At 41.0% G+C, this 18,123-nt stretch overlaps 1 protein-coding gene and 1 long non-coding RNA gene across 2 annotated transcripts; one reads left to right on the plus strand and one right to left on the minus strand.

Moving 5' to 3' along the window:
• Positions 1 to 65: 65 nt before the first annotated feature.
• LOC121050155 lies at positions 66 to 6,726 on the plus strand. Its single transcript, XR_005802146.1, has 2 exons — positions 66 to 189; positions 6,465 to 6,726. It is a non-coding gene; the product is annotated as an uncharacterized LOC121050155 (long non-coding RNA).
• Positions 6,727 to 15,677: 8,951 nt separating this feature from the next.
• On the minus strand, positions 15,678 to 17,885 carry LOC112169437 (heat shock cognate 70 kDa protein 2). Its single transcript, XM_024306459.1, has 3 exons — positions 17,666 to 17,885; positions 15,762 to 17,189; positions 15,678 to 15,703 (listed from the first exon to the last, which is right to left on the minus strand). The coding sequence occupies exons 1-3, from the start codon at positions 17,883 to 17,885 to the stop codon at positions 15,678 to 15,680; spliced, it is 1,674 nt and encodes a 557-aa protein (XP_024162227.1).
• Positions 17,886 to 18,123: the final 238 nt, after the last annotated feature.

Here is an 18,123-nt window from a genome sequence, read left to right on the forward strand (position 1 = left end):
GGAAAAAAAACAAAAACCTGCTCAGCCATTGGTACCTCACCATTAACAACAGTAACCTTTGCCTGAGAACAGAGTTCATAATATTTGCCTCAGAACATAAGAGCCTTAGCTTGCATGCTCATTGTTGTTTCATCATGATTGAACCTGGTTGGAAATAGGTCAACTAATTCCAGAAGCAACAAAAAAATGGTACTGTTGTAGGAGAATATAATTGTGTGTTTATTATTGATAATAGGAGCCCTTATATAGGAAGTTACAAGGTATGCAAAAGGTAAGAGAATCCGAATACAATTGAATACCTATAACATTTTCCCATTACAATCCTAAACCCTAGTTTGTAGAGGCACACTATGTTGACATCCTTCAACACTCCCCCTTGTGCCGCTCAAACTTGGTGATGACTCTTTGATCGTTGCCTCGTTAAAAACCTTGCCAGGTAACAAAAACCCTATGGGACAAAAATAACCCTGGTCGAAGGACAAAAAGAGCATAACACGTCCTTTACTCTTCGAGATCGAACATGTAGACATCATGCCTCCCCCTGATGTCAATATCTCCCCCTGATTGCTACAATCATGGGAGTTCGGATAACTTTCTCAATCTGATGCTCTTCACATGTTTCTTGAAGGTGGATTTTGGTAACGACTTAGTAAATAAGTTCGCTACATTATCCTCTTATCGGATTTGGTTCACTTCAGTATTTATAAGTGCTTGTTGTCATTTTGATGGAGGGGAGGAGGAGCACGGAAGTTGGTATTTTGCCTTGTGGGGTCCGATCCCACACTTCCGTCATCTCTTTTCTCTATAGGGATAGAACAAGCCCATATCAATCGTACCTCTCAAATATCGAAAGATTGTCTTTATACCAATATAATGGAGTTGCGTTGGCGCGGGGCTATATCTAGCCAACAAGTTCATAATAACTGAGGTGTCCAGTCTTGTATTGTGCTAAGTACAATAATGCGCTTATTGTACATAAGTAAGCACTTCTGCTATTAACACGTCTTCGTCATCATCCCTGGGACGAAACGGATCCCTTTTAGGGCCAAGACTACGGACGACCATGGTGCATCTTTGACTTTATAAAAAATGTCTATTGACACGGTATACAAGTTCTGAATCTAGACAAAACCGTGTTCTCCTAAGGTCCTTCCTCTTAAACTCGGATTTCAGGTGTTCAGCGGTTTCCCTTAGCTCTCAAGGGTTTCAATTATGTTTATCAACATAAACCGCGACAATTGCAAATCTGGAACTTGTCATAGAAACGCGTGGGCATAGTTCATCATATCCCTTCCCAATCAAGTATTCATTTTGGTGAGCATTTCAACCTCGTTGCAAATACGCTCCGTGGTCTAGAGCCACTTGACTTGGGTAAATAAAGTCCACAAGAACCTTCAATATATTCTGTATCTAGATCCCCATAGAGATACATAGTGACCACATTCGTAAGCTGCATGTTCAGTAATTTGGAAACTACTAAACTGACAAGGTAGTGGAGTGCAATGACATCAATTACGAGAGAATATGTCTTCTCGTAGTCGATTCCAGGGCGTTGTGAGAAACCTTGACCCATAAGGCGAGATTACCATCTCTTTTTCTCATCACGCTATCTAACGAAGACTTATTAATGTCAATAGGTTTTATGTTAGGAGGTGTTGGCATCTTAGGCCCGAAATCATTCCTCTTCGTTAGTGAATCCAATTCAACCTGGATCGCATCTTTCCATTTATGCCAAGTTTCTCTACGTTGGCATTCTTCAACGGAGTAAGGTTCGATGTCATTGGTCTCAATAATTCCACGTCCTCATGTACACTAGTGTAGTTCGTAGAGATCTCTATATTCTCAGGAATTGGTTCTAACATTGAGGCGTCCCCCAACGATGTCTCTTGGACATAACCACAATCCAAAAATATTCTCATGAGACGGATTTTGAGTATCAATGATCAATGGATCAAGTTGTGCCAAACTCACTCTCTTCTTAGGGCGAGAATCCATCAAACCTATGGGTCTCATACTCTCTCTAACGGAACCCATGGCCTATGACGCCATTATGCCCCTTTGTGGCGTCACCATACCACCATCCATGCTGGTGTTGCCATACCCATCTTCTGGGTGGCACCATGTCCTCTTCTGGGGACATCAATCCTTGCAGGCATGTTTGCAGCAGGTATATGTGATCTCGTCACTTTTAGGGGATCAAGATGAGACATAGTGGGGACAGACCACAACAATTCCTGTCGTTCCTGTTGAACATTGACGTTCTAATCTCCCCCTAACGACGGGAAGACTGTCTCATCAAAGTGACAATTCACAAATCCAGCGAAATAAAGATCGCCTGTCAAGGGTTCTACATAGCGGACTTATAGTTGGAGACTCATGTCCAATATATATATGCATTCATTGTAATGACTCATGTTGATGCGTTGTGGCGGTGCAATTGGCACATGAACCGCACACTCAAATATGCATAAATGCGAGATATTAGACTCGAACCCAGTCACTAGCTGTAACGCAAATAAAAGTTGAGTGGCTGCTATGAGTCGTAGACGAATTAGCATTGCTGCATGCGATATTGCATAACCCAAGCGGAAAATATTGGTGTGCATTACCAAAGTCCGGGCTACCATCGTAGTCTTTTAATGGTGGCTTTTCTGCCAGACCAATTGGGTGTGTACATGGGAATATTATACTTGATATCAATACCCAATGATATGCAATAGTTATCGAAAATTTTCGATGTAAACTCTCTAACATTATCAAGTCAAATTGACTGGATGGGATGATCTGGGTAGTGAGCCCGTAGCCATATGTTATGTGCTAGAAGTGTAGTATAAGGAGCATTATGAGTGGATAATGGCACAACACGGGACCAGCGTGTTTACGTATCAACCAACACCATAAAACATCTATACGGTCCGCAAGTTGGTTGATCAAATCCACAGAATTCCCTTAGATTCTTTGTGAGAATGGAATTATTTCCTCAATCTCCTTTGCATAGGATGGTCTCAATCCTAAATAACAGGCTTTATAGAATGAAACATGGGCCTTATAATCAACCAATAAAGGTTGTGGTTAAGCCACAATGTCACAATAGACTTGAGAAGTAGAGAGAGGAGTTTATGGCGTCAATGCCATGTATTTGCCGCAGGGGGTAGGCGGCGCCGGCCATGTATGGCTGGTCTTTGCACAATCATGGGGCCATGAGGCTCATATGCAGCTCCTCGAACCAATTCTTGGTTCTTACTTTTCTTCGTTCTGAAAATGGATGTCTGTGTAAAGTCTTTAATACACAGATCATCATGTCAAAGCCTATATGTGTCAGAATCCCATAAGTCGTCTCTCATGACATGGTTGGATTCAATAACTCAAATAGTGGTTGCATACAACCCACTAGAGCGACACATAAGTTTCTCTAATACTCGTTTATGTCCATAGTCATTAGAGGTGATGCAAAGGAACTCTGTCCATTCTCATAATGTGTTTCCACATGAAAACCATTGGCTCTTATATAATAAAGTTTGAATTAAGGTATGTCCAAGACATTAAGTACAAGAATTGACACTTTATTAATAGCCAATGATTACATCAAAGTTTCCAAAATCTAATCCAAAATAAAATCAAAGTAAGACACATTGTAGTCACTCTATCCGTTTGGTAACTCCAATCAAATATGACCAGGAAAGTAGAGAGAGATGTTGGTGGAGCAAGGCTCTCTTAAGTACCAATAATCTCAATGACTTTCCTAGACATCACATTTTATTGGGTCCGCCACATAAGAAAGAGTTAATACAATTGTCATTTATTGACTACGGCAAATTGCCATTACAAAAGTTCTTGGAAAAATGAAAGGACTAATCTAATCAAAGTCTGCTGCATCCTTGTGCACTTCATCTTCATCTTTGAAGTCCTCTATGGTAAGATTGACATCTCCACCATCTTCTTCTTCTTCTGCAAGGTATACTTTTTGCTCTCTCAGGTCCCTATATGCCTTGTATCTTGCAGCTAGTTCCTCGCTTGCCTTGCATTGCTTGAACCAATGCTCAATTGATCCACATCGATGACACTCATCATTGTGGTTGCCTCCCTTTAATTGAGGTGCACGTTATGCACGTTGCGGGCGTTCCCTAGGAGGGTTGGTGCTACCACCACGACCCATGGCACCACCATTACGGCTAGGGATACCACGACCCCCTCTCCCACATGTGGCATTACCACCACGTGTATCCACACCAAACTTGCGGTTTCCTTCCTGGTTAGGGCGGTTATATAGGCCCATACGTCCCTCATGTCCCCCATTCTTAGGGTACCGCTCCTTGCGCCCTCTTTTGGGTGCATTATAATTCGCCTCATGAACGCTCTTAGTTCTAATGGGCCTTGAATTATAATTACTCACGAGTATGTTATCATGTTTCTCAGCTACAGATATAACATTGATAAGTTGATGAAACCTCGTGATCCGTCCAGCATTGACTTCAGTACGGTATTGCTTTGATACCACAATGGCTGAAACGGGGAAGGTGGAGAGAGTTTTCTCAATTAGCTCTTGCTCTGTGACAGGTTGTCCACAAAACCTCAACATGGATTGTATGTGAAGAGCTTCTGAATTATATTCAGCAACAAACTTGAAATCAGCAAAGCGCAAGTTGTTCCATTGAACCTTCAAGTCAGGGAGGAGGGAATCTTGGACATTGTTGCCAAAGCGCTCTTCTAGCGCTACCCATAGCTGTCTTTCATTCTTGATCCACATATACTCCAATCTAAGTGCCTTGTCCATATGGCATCGCATCAAGATAAATGCTTGAGTATGCTTTGTAGGTGTTCGCACGAACACAAGATCCGGGTTAGGTGCCTGGATTATGGGTAATATTCCCTTTGAAGTGAGATGGTTCTCAACATCGGTTACCCAACTGTGGTAATCCGAGCCTGTTGAGTCAAGCATGGGAAAGTCAAGTCTAGGTTCATTCAACATCCTGAAAATAAGAAGAGAAGATATATTAGCTTCGGAGTTAAACTTCCACGAAAACTAAAACAATAAGATTTCCGAGCTATGCTACCGAGAAATCAATTTCCAAGAATCTCTTTTGGATTAGACCAAACAATGATGTTTTAATATGGTCACAATTTGATGCTTACGGAAGCTCTTAGTCCAAGCATTGTGAACGCTCTTAGTTCACACGAACACTCTTAGTTCGTTTAATTATGAACACTCTTAGTTCATATGAACACTCTTAGTTCGTTAAACGTGAATCCCCACAATTCCGGTTTGTTAAATATCAAAACCATTTGGCAACATATATTCCATATTTGTAGAAAATAAAAGGAATTTAAATACAATAAAGCAGCAACCTTAATTATAAAAACTCACGTGATTGTTCTTGGCTTAAGGACACCCGCGTGTTGGAGCAGGCGTGTTTTTTTCTTTCTTTCTGGGTCGTCTGTTCTTTGAGCTTTCCTCTCTTTTTTTTCTTTCTTTTTCATTTTTCTGGGCCGGCCGGGTCCCTTCTCTTTTTTTTTTTTTCTTTTTTCTCTGGGCCGGGTCCCTCCTTTTTCTTTCTTTCTTTTCCTTCTTCTTCTTTCTTTCCTCTGTTCTTCCTTTTCTTTTGCGTCTTATGTTTTCTGTTTTTTTTTCTTCTTCTATTTCGCTGGCAATCGGAAGCGATGCAGCAGAGGCGCTAGGCAGCAAGGAGGTCTCAGACGCTGGGTGTAGCCGCCGTGGGCGACGACGACCTGCAGGTTGCAGTGGGCTGCTGCTGAGAGTTGGGCTAGCCGCGCTGGGCTGCAGGGAGCTTCGGCGAAGGCTGAGAGGTGTGGACTGTGCAGGGACGCAGGCAGGGCGCGGGAGGGCTTGTAGCAGCTTCGGTAGGCAGTAGGCAGCAGCAGCTTCTGCAGCAGGGCAGTAGAGCAAGGCAGCAAGCAATCGGTGTGCAGAGGCTGTGAGGGCAGTAGGCACTAGGGTGTGCAGGTGTGCGGGCTGGTGCGGAGTTTGCAGGGGGTAACAGGTTCGGTTGCAGCTAGTTCGGCAGGAGGCTGCAGCTGGTTCGGCAGGGGGCTGCAGGGGCAAGGCTACGGTGTTGGGCAGCAGGTAGGTTGGCGGGCTGCTGCGGTAGTGGGATGCAGGCTTGTGGCAGGGAGGCTGCAGGCTGCAGGGGTAGCAGGGTTGGGCGTAGGGGAGGCTAGGGTTTTCGGTAGGAGGCTGCAAAGCTTGCGGCAGTTCTCTTGGTGAGGGAGTTTTCGGCAGTTTTAGGTTTTTTCTTTTTTTGGCTTGGGTTAGAACTCGTGCTGATAATGTGTTGTAGGAGAATAGAATTGTGTGTTTATTATTGATAATAGGAGCCCTTATATAGGGAGTTACAAGGTATACAAAAGGTAAGAGAATCTGAATACAATTGAATACCTATAACACTTTCCCATTACAATCCTAATCCTAGTTTGTAGAGACACACTATGTCGACATCCTTCAACAGGTATTTGTATGCTAACTTGAGAACCAACATTGCAAAGTAATTTTATTTGGAACACCAAGAACAATGGATTTGATTCAAGTTCATCAAGCAGTCATTATAAAACTACATGATGAACTGCATTTCAAGTTGTTACATGAAATGCATGTTCAGTGAAAGAAACCTAGATCGAACACACTCATCTTGTTTTATTGAAAGTTTACTGCAACCTATTTTCAATGCATTACAGTTCGCACTAATAATTAAAACAGCTTTAATATTGTCACTGATATTTGTGCAGAATATTGATTTTTGATTTCAAATTTCAAATTTCAAATAGTTAATTTACAAACAAACACAATACTTATTTCATTTATTCCTCAGTTATGAGCATAGAAAAGATAGACACAAATATATACAATACACAAGAGAAATATACAGAAGATAAATTTTGCTGGCTGGTTACTTCAATTCTTTTTTACTTTACATGAAACAAATATTTATGTCCTTTGAATTTGATAAGAAACTTAAAAAAAGAAAAGAAAAGCAATTTTTTTTAGTGTTTTTCAGTAGATTTCTGATTTAAAGTTTGTACAGATTCATTCAATTCCACATCTTAGTCTTAAATACAGACTCAGATCAGCAGGTTTTCATCAGTAGAAATATTTTCTAAGTGTTAAATCAGCATAGAAATTTAACGCAAACATAATTAATAGTGTTGGCATGCAAGAAGGAGATAGGAGATGTAAGTATACCTTGAAATGTTTTCACCCTGAGACTTGTGAAGATGACTAAAACTGGAGGAGAAAGTTCTCTTATACGGTCTGTTTCAAACCCACGTGCAAGGTCTCCCCACAGACACTATCTGCTATGAATAGCACAACTCTATCCGATTACTTTTTCTGCAAGTAGAGTAGCAAGTTATTGCATACCTAATCGAGATTGATAGTTCACAAAATCTTACAGATATAGATTACAACATCACGCTCATAGCAAAATTACAATCTAAGAATATGAAAGGTAGAGTGATATAAAGTTGGCAAATTGGGATCTATCTATAATATATAGAGCATGCTTGACGTGATAATATAGGAGGACAAAATTAAGTCAGTAAGTTCCAGGTGTAGATATTGCATACATTTGGGCATATTACTGTGGAAACTCCTCTCAGAGCTTTCCTTAGGAATGGCTTGTCCCTTGAATCTCTAGTCAATGACTTCGTAAACAAAAACCACAACCATGTAATGAATGTTTGAAAAACAATGACAAAGAAATATGAATAAAACAACCAAAAAGACTAACAGAACATCATTTCCCTCTCAAAAGGGGTAAATTTATATCAACTAATTCCCATCTACCTCAACATAAGTTCCAAATGCTTCAAGTGCAGCTTGCTTATCCTTCACCAACGCTTTTACTCTAGCTCTTTTGACAATCAACCTGTAACAAATTCAATCAGTTCATGATGAACACAATTACTTGAAGCAAAACCCACTATGCTTGAAGAAAATTATGAAAGCTTATAATCATATGAAATGTTACAGAAGATAGCTATTGGAATTGAAGAAAAAACGGAAGATAAACATACCAAGTAAAACGGAACGAAAATCAGGGTTTCTTCACTACTTCCATGTTTCAAGTGAATTGGATTCACCCACAAAATTTCAGTACACAAAATTACCTCAGTAGTAGGAAAAGAGCTAGATGTGTAATTACTAAAAGATAAACTTGTGCTGCTTAAACTTAAAATTGCAACGATAAGCATAGACTTTGTACCTCATCAAGATCAGTTAATCTTCTCTCCAAAGTAAAAGTATTCCTGTTTAGTCCCAACCTCTCAAGTTCAGCTTCAAGTTTTGCCTGTATTTTACTTATCGTATCTGAACTCATACAAACTCTACCATCATACTTCAGTTTCTGTTAAGGAGATTTGTTCAAATTCAAACATCTGTAACAATCATCCTGTGATCATCTGGTGTGCTGTTCCAAACAATACCCTACTTGTTTTAGGGAATCAGAAACTAAGAGAAATTTGCTGTGTGTTCTCATTGATAATAGGGGCCTCTTTATATAGAGGATTACAATGCATAGAGTTAGAATCATACAAGGAAAGATAATCTCTAGATTCTTCTAATTAAACCCTATTACCACTAGGTCAAGTAACCTAGAGTTTGGGCCAAACACAAATAGAGATATCCTTAAACACTCCCCCTTGTGTTGTCCAAACGCGGTGCTTCTCTCGTTGCCTCGTTAAAAACCTTGCCGAGTAACAAAAACTTAGTGGGACAAAAATAACCTCGGTCGAAGGGGACAAAGAGCACAACACACCCTTCACGATTCGAGACGAACATGTAGACATTCCCCCTGATGTCTGCGCCTCCCCCTGATGACTATGATCATGGGAGTTCAGATAATTTCCGCAAGCCAATTCTTGCCACATGTTTCTCGAATGTGGATTTGGGCAATGACTTAGTAAACAAATCTGCCGCATTGTCCTCAGATCGAACCTGATTTACTTTGATCTTGAGGAGTTTCTGTTGTTGCTGATTGTAGAAGAATTTGGGCGATAATGCTTGGTGTTGTCGCCTTTGATGTAGCCTTGCTTCATTCGTTCAATACAAGCAGCATTATCCTCATAAATGCTCGTTGGCTCATCTGTGGTAGACTTTAAACCACAATTGCTTCAAACATGCGTAACTATGGATCGAAACCATATACATTCACGAACTGCTTCGTGAAGAGCAATAATCTCTGCATGATTCGAAGAGGTAGCGACTAAGGTCTGCTTTGTAGACCTCCAAGATATCGCGGTCTTTCCCATGGTGAAAACATAGCCAGTTTGGGAGCGACCTTTGTGTGGGTAAGAGAGATACCCAGCATCAGCAAAACCTTCCAAAACACTTATATAGTTTTGGGATGGGGAGGGGGAACGCAGACCACCATGTGTGGTGTCCCTGGCACTTGATGAGTCCGAATCCATCTTCTCCCTGTAGGGATAGAACAAGCTCATATCGATCGTACCACTTAGGTATCAAAAGATATCTTTAACACCAGTCCAATGGCGTCGTGTTGGCGCAGAGCTGTATCTAGCTAGCAAGTTCACAAAGAATGAGATATCCTGTCTTGTGCATTGTGCTAAGTACAACAATACGCCTATTGCACTTAGATAGGGCACTTCTGCCTCTAGCACTTCTTCGTCGTCATCTTTTGGACGGAATGGATCCTTCTTTGGATCAAGACTACGGACAACCATTGGGGTGCTTGAAGGCTTAATCTTATCAGTGTTGAAATGCCTAAGCATCTTTTGGGTATAAGCTGAGTGATAAATCAGGATACCATCTCTACGGTGCTCAAGTTCTAAACCGAGGCAAAACTGTGTTTTCCCAAGATCTTTCATCTCAAACTCGGATTTCAAGTGTTCAGCGGTTTCCCTTAACTCTTTAAGGGTGCCAATTATGTTCATGTCATCGACATAAACCACTACTATTGCAAATCCGGAACTTCTCCTTTTTATGAACACACATGGGCATAGTTCATTGTTCACATATCCCTTTCCAATCAAGTAGTCACTTAGACGGTTATACCACATCTGTCCGGATTGTTTCAATCCATATAGTGAGCGTTTCAATCTAATCGCAAATGTGCTCCGTGGTTTAGAGTCACTTGATTTGGGTAACTGAATTCCATCTGGAATCTTCATGTATATTTCTGTATCTAGATCCCTATATAGATACGCAGTAACCACATCCATAAGCTGCATGTTTAGTTTTTCGGAAACTACCAAACTGACAAGGTAGCGGAACGTAATGACGTCCATTACAGGAGAATAGGTCTCCTCGCAGTTGATTCCAGGGCGTTGTGAGAAGCCTTGAGCCACAAGGCTAGCTTTGTATCTTACAATCTCGTTTTTCTCATTACATTTTCTAACAAATACCCATTTGTGACCAACTGGTTTGGTGTTGGGCGGTATTGGTACAACTTTGCCAAATACCTTCCTTTTCGCTAGAGAATTGAGTTCTGCCTGGATCGCATCTTTCCATTTTGGCCAATCAGCTCTACGTTGGCATTCATCAACGGAGCGTGGTTTGATGTCATCGGTCTCAATAATCTCACGCGCCACTGAATACGCAAATACATCATCAATGATGATGGAGTTTCGTTCCCACGTCCCATGTACACTAGTGTAATTTACAGAGATCTCTACGTTCTCATGGATAGGTTCTGACATTAAGGCATCCCCCAATGATGTCTCTTGGACATAACCGTAATCTGGAACATTCTCATGGGACGGATTTTGAGTATCGATGATCAAAGGATTTATCTGTGCCTCATTCGCTTTCTTTCTAGGGTGAGTATCCTTTGAACCAATTGGTCTGCCCGCTTCCTTGTTGGACCTGCGGCCATAGATGCCACATCATTGCCATGCTGGGCAATAGCACCATCTCCTAATGTCACATGAGTGGCGTGATGTCCAGTATTTGGGACATCAATCCTTGCAGGCACGTTTGCAGCAGGTATGTGTGATCTCGTCACTTTGGCAACATCAGAAAACGCATCAGGTAGAGTGTCTGCTATGTTCTGGAGCTCGACTATTCTTCGCACTTCAAGTTCGGACTATGCGGCACGGGGATCGAGATGAGACATAGTGGGGACAGACCACTACAATTCCTGTAGTTCCTGTTGAACATCTGTGTTCTTATCTCCCCCTAACGATTGGAAGACTGTCTCATCAAAGTGACAATCCGCAAATCTAGCTGTAAAGAGATCGCCTGTCAAGGGTTCAAGGTAGTGGACAATGATTGGAGATTCATAGCCAACATAGATGCCCATTCGTCGTTGTGGACCCATCTTAGTACGCTGTGGAGGCGTAATAGGCACATAGGTGGCACACCCAAAAATGCGTAAATGCGTAAATGCGAGATATCAGGCTCGTACCCAGTCACGAGTTGTAACACAGAGTAGGATTGGGTTGCAGTGGGTCGTAGACGAATCAGCATTGCTGCATGCAATATTGCATATCCCCAAGCAGAAACAGGGAGATTGGTGCGCATAACCAATGTCCGCGCTATCATTTGTAGTCGTTTGATAGCGGCTTCTGCGAGACCGTTTTGGGTATGAACATGGGGAACTGGATGTTCTACATCAATCCCCAGTGACATGCAATAGTCATCGAACATTTTCGATGTAAACTCCCCAGCATTATCAAGTCGAATAGACTGAATAGGATGGTCAGAGTAGTGAGCCAGTAGACAGATAATCTGGGTGAGGAGTTTAGCATAAACAGCATTTCGAGTGGACAATAGCGCGACATGTGACTAGCCTGTCGACGCATCAACCAATACCATAAAGTATTTAAAAGGTCTGCATGATGGTTGAATTGGTCCACAGATATCCCCTTGGATTCTCTGTAAGAACGGAATAAGTATTTTTGGATCCTTTGCATAGGACGGTCTCGATCCTAATCTCTCGAAGAAACAGGCTTTGCAAAATGAGCGAGGGGCCTTAAAAGCAATCAATGAGGATTTTGGTTGGGCCTGAGCGTCTGTAGCGCTATTAGAAGCAAAGTGTGTGACTACATCTCCCATTATGGCGTTAGAGCCATAGAAATTGGATTGTGTGGCGTCATGGCCACTGGGAGGAGCAACCATGGTGTCATGCTCATGGTTGGCGCCATTTCTGGCATCATCACTAGGGACAGGGGCGGCCTTTCGGCTGCCCAAGACAGCAGCAGCGCCAGAAGCTGCAATCTTTGCGGTCTTGCTAAGTCCTGGAATCAATTTTTGATTCTTGCTTCTTCTCACTCTGAAGAAAGGATGCCCGTGTGAAGTCTTAAGTATACGGAGCATCATATCATGACCAGGATGTCCTAGTCTGTCATGCCAAAGCCAATATGTGTCTGAATCCAAGAGATCTTCTCTTATGACATTATTGGATTCAATTGGTCGAATTGTAGTGACATAAAGTCCACTAGATTGACACATAAACTTCTCTAAGATGCGCTTTCTTCCTCAATCATTAGAGGTAATGCAAAGGAATTCTATTCCGTTCTCACTATGCGTTTCTGCATGGAATCCGTTGGCTCTTATATCTTTGAAGCTCAATAAGGTTCGATTTACCTTAGGAGCCTAGAGAGCTTTAGTGACTTTAATCAAGGTGCCATTGGGCAAAAGGAGTTAGGTCATTCCATGTCCTTGAACTAAACTTGATGGCCCAGCCATCGTAGTCATAGATGAATATGTAGGCAACATCTCTAAGAATAATTTCCTATGTCGTAGAATGGTGTGCGTAGTCGCACTATCTGTAAGACATTGAAGTTCATCCATTCCTAAAAGAAAAGCTCGTAATTAAAAAGGAGTCATAAAGAAAAGAACTCAACTTTTATTAATAAGCCAAATGGAATTACATCATCGTTTCTTTTAACCAAATTAAGAAAATCTAATCCAATAAACTAGTTAATGCAAAACAATGGTAGTCGTCTAACTTCTTTCAATAATTCCAATGTAAATGTGACGAGGTGAGTAGAGAGATGTCGGTGGAGCAAAGCTCGTTTAAGTACCACTTATCTCAAAACTCTTCTAGACATCACACTTACATTGAGTACGCCTACTTTGAAGAAAGACTAATATCATTGGCATCCACTACAAAAGTAATATGGCAATTGCCTACATCTTTTGGAAAATAAAAAGACTTAATCAAAATCGCCAGTTTCTGGGTCTTGATCCTTGTAGTCTTCCACCCTTAGATCGAGATCGCCATCTTGATCTTCTTGTTCCATGTAATTTGCCTCCCTTGCTTCACGATACGTCTTGTATGCATTTGCAACATTCTGGGATGCAGTACACTTCCTTGCCCAATGTCCACTTGATCCACATCGGAGACAAAGTTCAGCTTGTTCAGGTAACTCATCCTGAAAAACAACACAAGATTAGGGTTAGTTTCGGAGCGAAAAAGGCTACCACGAAAAACTATTAAATTTCTGAGCGTAGTCGCTTCCAAGAAATTAGGGATTTTCTGAGCGTAGTCGCTTCCAAGAAAATCCGATTCCAAGAGGGGTTTTGGATTAGATCAAAACAACGAAGTATGTGGTCGATCGTTTTCTTCTCAACAAACTCCAAGTTTGGAGGACTCTACAAGCTCCAAGCTTGGAGTGAGCACGAACCCCCACAGTTCGGCTTTTGGTCTCCCCTATGAAGAAGAAAGGGGGGTAGAAGAAGGGATGTTTGGAAGTCCCCGAGAAAAGAAGAAGAAATTAAAAAAAACTTCAAAAACAGGAACTTTTAGAAAAAATTTCCTTAAAAAGTGGCCGGAAAACTTGACCGAAAAGTTGGCCGGAAAAATGTTGACTGGCAGTTGACCGGTGTTGACTGAGGTGCTGACATGGAGTCAGGTTGCTGACGTGGCAGATCGGTTGCTGACGCGGCAGGGCTGACTGGGTGATGATGTGGCAGGCTGTCTTTTGGTTCTAGGCCGGAGTCTGTTTCTGGGCTTTAGGCTGCACCTCAGTATCTGGGCCTAGGGCTGCGTCTGATCTGGGCTGAAGTCTGCTGGGTCGGTTTTTCTTCTGGGTTGGTGGTCAGGCGGCGGTTCAGAGCAATGGTTCTTCAGGTGACCGATTCAGGTACTTATAGGCCGGTTCCGGTGATGAGGTTTCCGGTTCCGGGGATCTGGGGTCGAGGAGCTTCTGATGGTGGAGTATTGTTGTCAAAGGCTGAGCGAAAGGCTTTGAGCAGGGCAGGAAGACTTTTGTCACTTCTGGAGGCCTGTTCGGGGTTGTTTCGGCCGGTTCTGGGCTCCTGGGTTGAGATCTTCAAGTTGTGCGGCGGAGGTATCTGGGATTTGAAGGCGTTTTTGGGTTAGGGCTTCGTGCTGATAACATATTTTAGGGAATCAGAAACTGAGAGAAATTTGCTGTGTGTTCTCATTGATAATAGGGGCCTCTTTATATAGAGGATTACAATGCATAGAGTTAAAATCATACTAGGAAAGATAATCTCTAGATTCTTCTAATTAAACCCTATTACCACTAGGTCAAGTAACCTAGAGTTTGGGCCAAACACAAATAGAGATATCCTTAAACACTACTAACATAAAAAAAAAAGTAAAAAAAAAAACGAAGTAAAAAACAAACAAACAAACAAAAAGAATTATAGGAAAAGCTTATAATGAATCTGAAAAGCATTTAGCTAACGTTTGCTCTTGAAAACCAGTACACATCTCAATCGGTTATGAATTAAGATTAACTATCAAATAGAAAACAAAGACTGCAAATTGATATCTAGATTAGATACACATTGATCTCTAAATCAGTAATAAAACATGGATATGTTAGGCCTCCAAATATTGAATAATCACCAAATTTATTTCATAGTCTAAAAATGCAAGACATTCATGAAAGAAAACTCTACCTTTTATTTCCTTAAGCTTCATACTAATGCAATACCCAGAAACAAAAAGCTAAGGATTCACGATTAAGTTTCATATGCAATGGAGGTTGGATGTGGCCTAGTTACAGCCTATACCATATCTCCATGATCATCTCTGCACAAAACTCCAAGAAATAGAACATTATAGAAATGGGTCGGAGAGACGGATAAAAAGGCCAACCTTGACACCCTTTGATCCCATTGCATCTTTTACCTCCTTGGAGTCTCTTCCTGTCCATTTGGGAGTCTCGGGAGTCTTTCAATATCAATTTTCTGTTTGTCATCCTCAGAAATTGCATGCTCAATTATTTCCTTTTTGAATTACAAACAAAAAAATTGCACAAATTAGGGAGACAGTAAGTTAAAATAACTCTATCTACCTGCAAAAATTTCCCAAAAAAAGGAAAAACCAAAGAACCAAATGTTTAGATAACTGTTGGAAGCTTATCTGACCCATTTTCTTCTTACCAATTCTTTTCTGTTTTCCAAAGATTTCAGTATTAAAAATCGGAAGAAATTTTGAGAAATTGAAAAATATCGAACCTTTGAGTCGATTCTAGTTTATCCAATCCACAACATCTCTAATTTCTCCCCCAAATCTTCTTTATGCTCCCAAAGAAACGAACTGAGCTGAACCCAGACATAAAAAAAATCCAATCGATACGAAACGCTCCTCTCCACCGATCTGAATCTCGCTGACTCCAGTCCCGTATATGAACAGTAACTGGAGTTTGGTATATGGTAAATTTTCGCAGAAACCTTATATTCTTAAAATTTACCAAAAACACTCTTTACAAGTTTAATATGCTTGGCCTCATGCATAACTGTCAAATGAGTAATGGTAGAGGCGGAAATCTCCACTACGCCACAAATTAATGTTAGAGGCGATGTTCTTCCGTCTCTAATGCAGACTTAGCCTTCACTTTCTCGTTATATTCCTGGCCCTCTAACTTGTACTTCTCTGCTTCCTTGATCATCTTCTCAATTTCCACTTCAGATAACCCGCCTCTATAATTGGAGATTGTAACCTTCTTCTTAAGATGAAGTCGTTTTTCCTCAGCGGAGACAATCAAAGTTCCATTGGCATCGATCTCGAAGCAAATTGTGATTTGAGGTTTTCCTTTTGGACCAGGAGGGATTCCTTCGAGCACAAATTGCCCCAACGATTTGTTTTTCTCGGCTCTTGTTTCTTCGCCTTCATACACATCAACTATCAAACCGATTTGGTTTTGTACGATAGTTGTGGCCATTTTAATTTTTTTGGTGGGAATGGTAGTGTTTCTTGGGATAAAAACATCAAACTCTCCTGTATGAAGCATACGACCAAGGGAAAGTGGAGTTACATCTAACAAGAGTAAGTCCTGCACTTTCTCAACTCCACCACGCAAAACTGCAGCTTGTACGGCAGCACCATATGCAACTGCTTCATCAGGATTGATGCTCTTGCAAAGCTCCTTACCATTAAAGAGATCTTGCAATAGCTGTTGTACCTTGGGAATTCTAGTAGATCCACCAACAAGAACAATATCATCAACAATTTCCCTATCAATTTTAGCATCCCTCACACAATTTTCCACAGTCTCCATACATTTTCTAAAGAGATCCATGTTGAGCTCTTCAAATTTTGCTCTTGTTATTTTAGAGTGGAAGTCGATACCCTCGAATAAAGAATCAATCTCAATGGTGGTTTCAGCAGTTGAAGAAAGAGTCCTTTTCGCTCTCTCACAAGATGTTCTCAATCTTCTCAGTGCTTTGGGGTCATTGCTAATGTCCTTCCAGTGTTTCTTCTCGAACTCTTGAACAAAATGGTGCACCATTCTATTGTCAAAATCTTCACCACCAAGATGTGTATCTCCAGCAGTAGCTTTTACCTCAAAAATCTCATCTTCAATTTTAAGAAGGGAAACATCAAAAGTACCACCACCAAGATCGAAAATGAGAACATTTTTACCACCAATAGTCGTGGCCTTTTTGTCAAGACCATATGCAATAGCTGCGGCTGTTGGCTCATTAAGAATACGCATCACATTCATGCCTGCAATTACCCCAGCATCTTTTGTAGCCTGTCGCTGAAAGTCATTGAAGTATGCTGGTACAGTTATAACAACATTCTTTATTGTTAGTCCAAGATAGGCCTCTGCAATTTCGCGCATGTTATTGAGAACCATTGAAGATATCTCCTCAGCAGCAAATTGTTTCTTTTCATTCTTGTTGTTGATCACAATCATAGGCTTGTCACCCACCCCACGAATCTTGAAAGGCCATAATTTCATATCACTCTTAACACATGCATCACTAAATTTCCTGCCAATCAATCGCTTTGCATCTGAAGGATTGCAAACAAAACATACTTCATTAATTATGAATCGGCACAGTTAAGAAGGCTGTCACTGGTAGTGTTATAAAACCATAAAAGATATAAATAAAAGTTGAACTACGAAGTATGGAGTGGTTAGAATCTAGCTAGCTTCAGATTATGAACGGTACGTAGATTGGTTTGAACTTTGGTACTCCCGGAAAACATTACACGTTTGAAATTTCATATATAGCGGTCATCTAATTAATTGTTAGCCAAGAAACATAAAGGTTCATCTACTTCTTAGGTATCGTTAGCCAAGAAACATAAAGGTTCATCTACTTCTTAGGTATCATAGAATAACTAAATAATGTATTCTCAAAAAAAAAAAAAAATCCTAAACAAGGTATATACAAAAGGAAGCATCATTTAAATTAATACGAAACCAGCCATGTTGAATTGTTGATTAGTTATATATATATATTGAGATAATGAGTAAATTGTACCAAAAACACTATTGGTAGGGTTGATGGTGGCTTGGTTCTTTGCAGCATCACCGATCAAACGGCCAATATTGGTAAAAGCAACATACGATGGTGTCGTTCTGTTGCCCTGATCATTGGCTATGATCTCAACGCGATCGTGTTGCCAAACGCCAACGCAAGAGTAAGTTGTTCCGAGATCGATGCCGATAGCTGGACCCTCGCCTTTCGCCTCTAATGCCATTATTAATTCAACGTAGGTAAAGAGCTTGCCGGTGTGAATACGTGCCTACAAACTCAATCTTAATTGATAATGGCTCTGATCAGTAGTATACATGGTGAAAGATTTTGCATTGATTAAACAGTATTCAGCTAGGAGATGCATCCCTAGCAATATTAGGAATTCTCTCTCTCTCTCTCTCTCTCTCTCTCTACTTAACCCAATCCTTTCTTAGCTAGAAATCAAATAACCCAAAGAAACT

This window comes from Rosa chinensis, chromosome 6 (genome assembly GCF_002994745.2).
Source record: "Rosa chinensis cultivar Old Blush chromosome 6, RchiOBHm-V2, whole genome shotgun sequence".
Lineage (NCBI taxonomy): Eukaryota > Viridiplantae > Streptophyta > Magnoliopsida > Rosales > Rosaceae > Rosa > Rosa chinensis.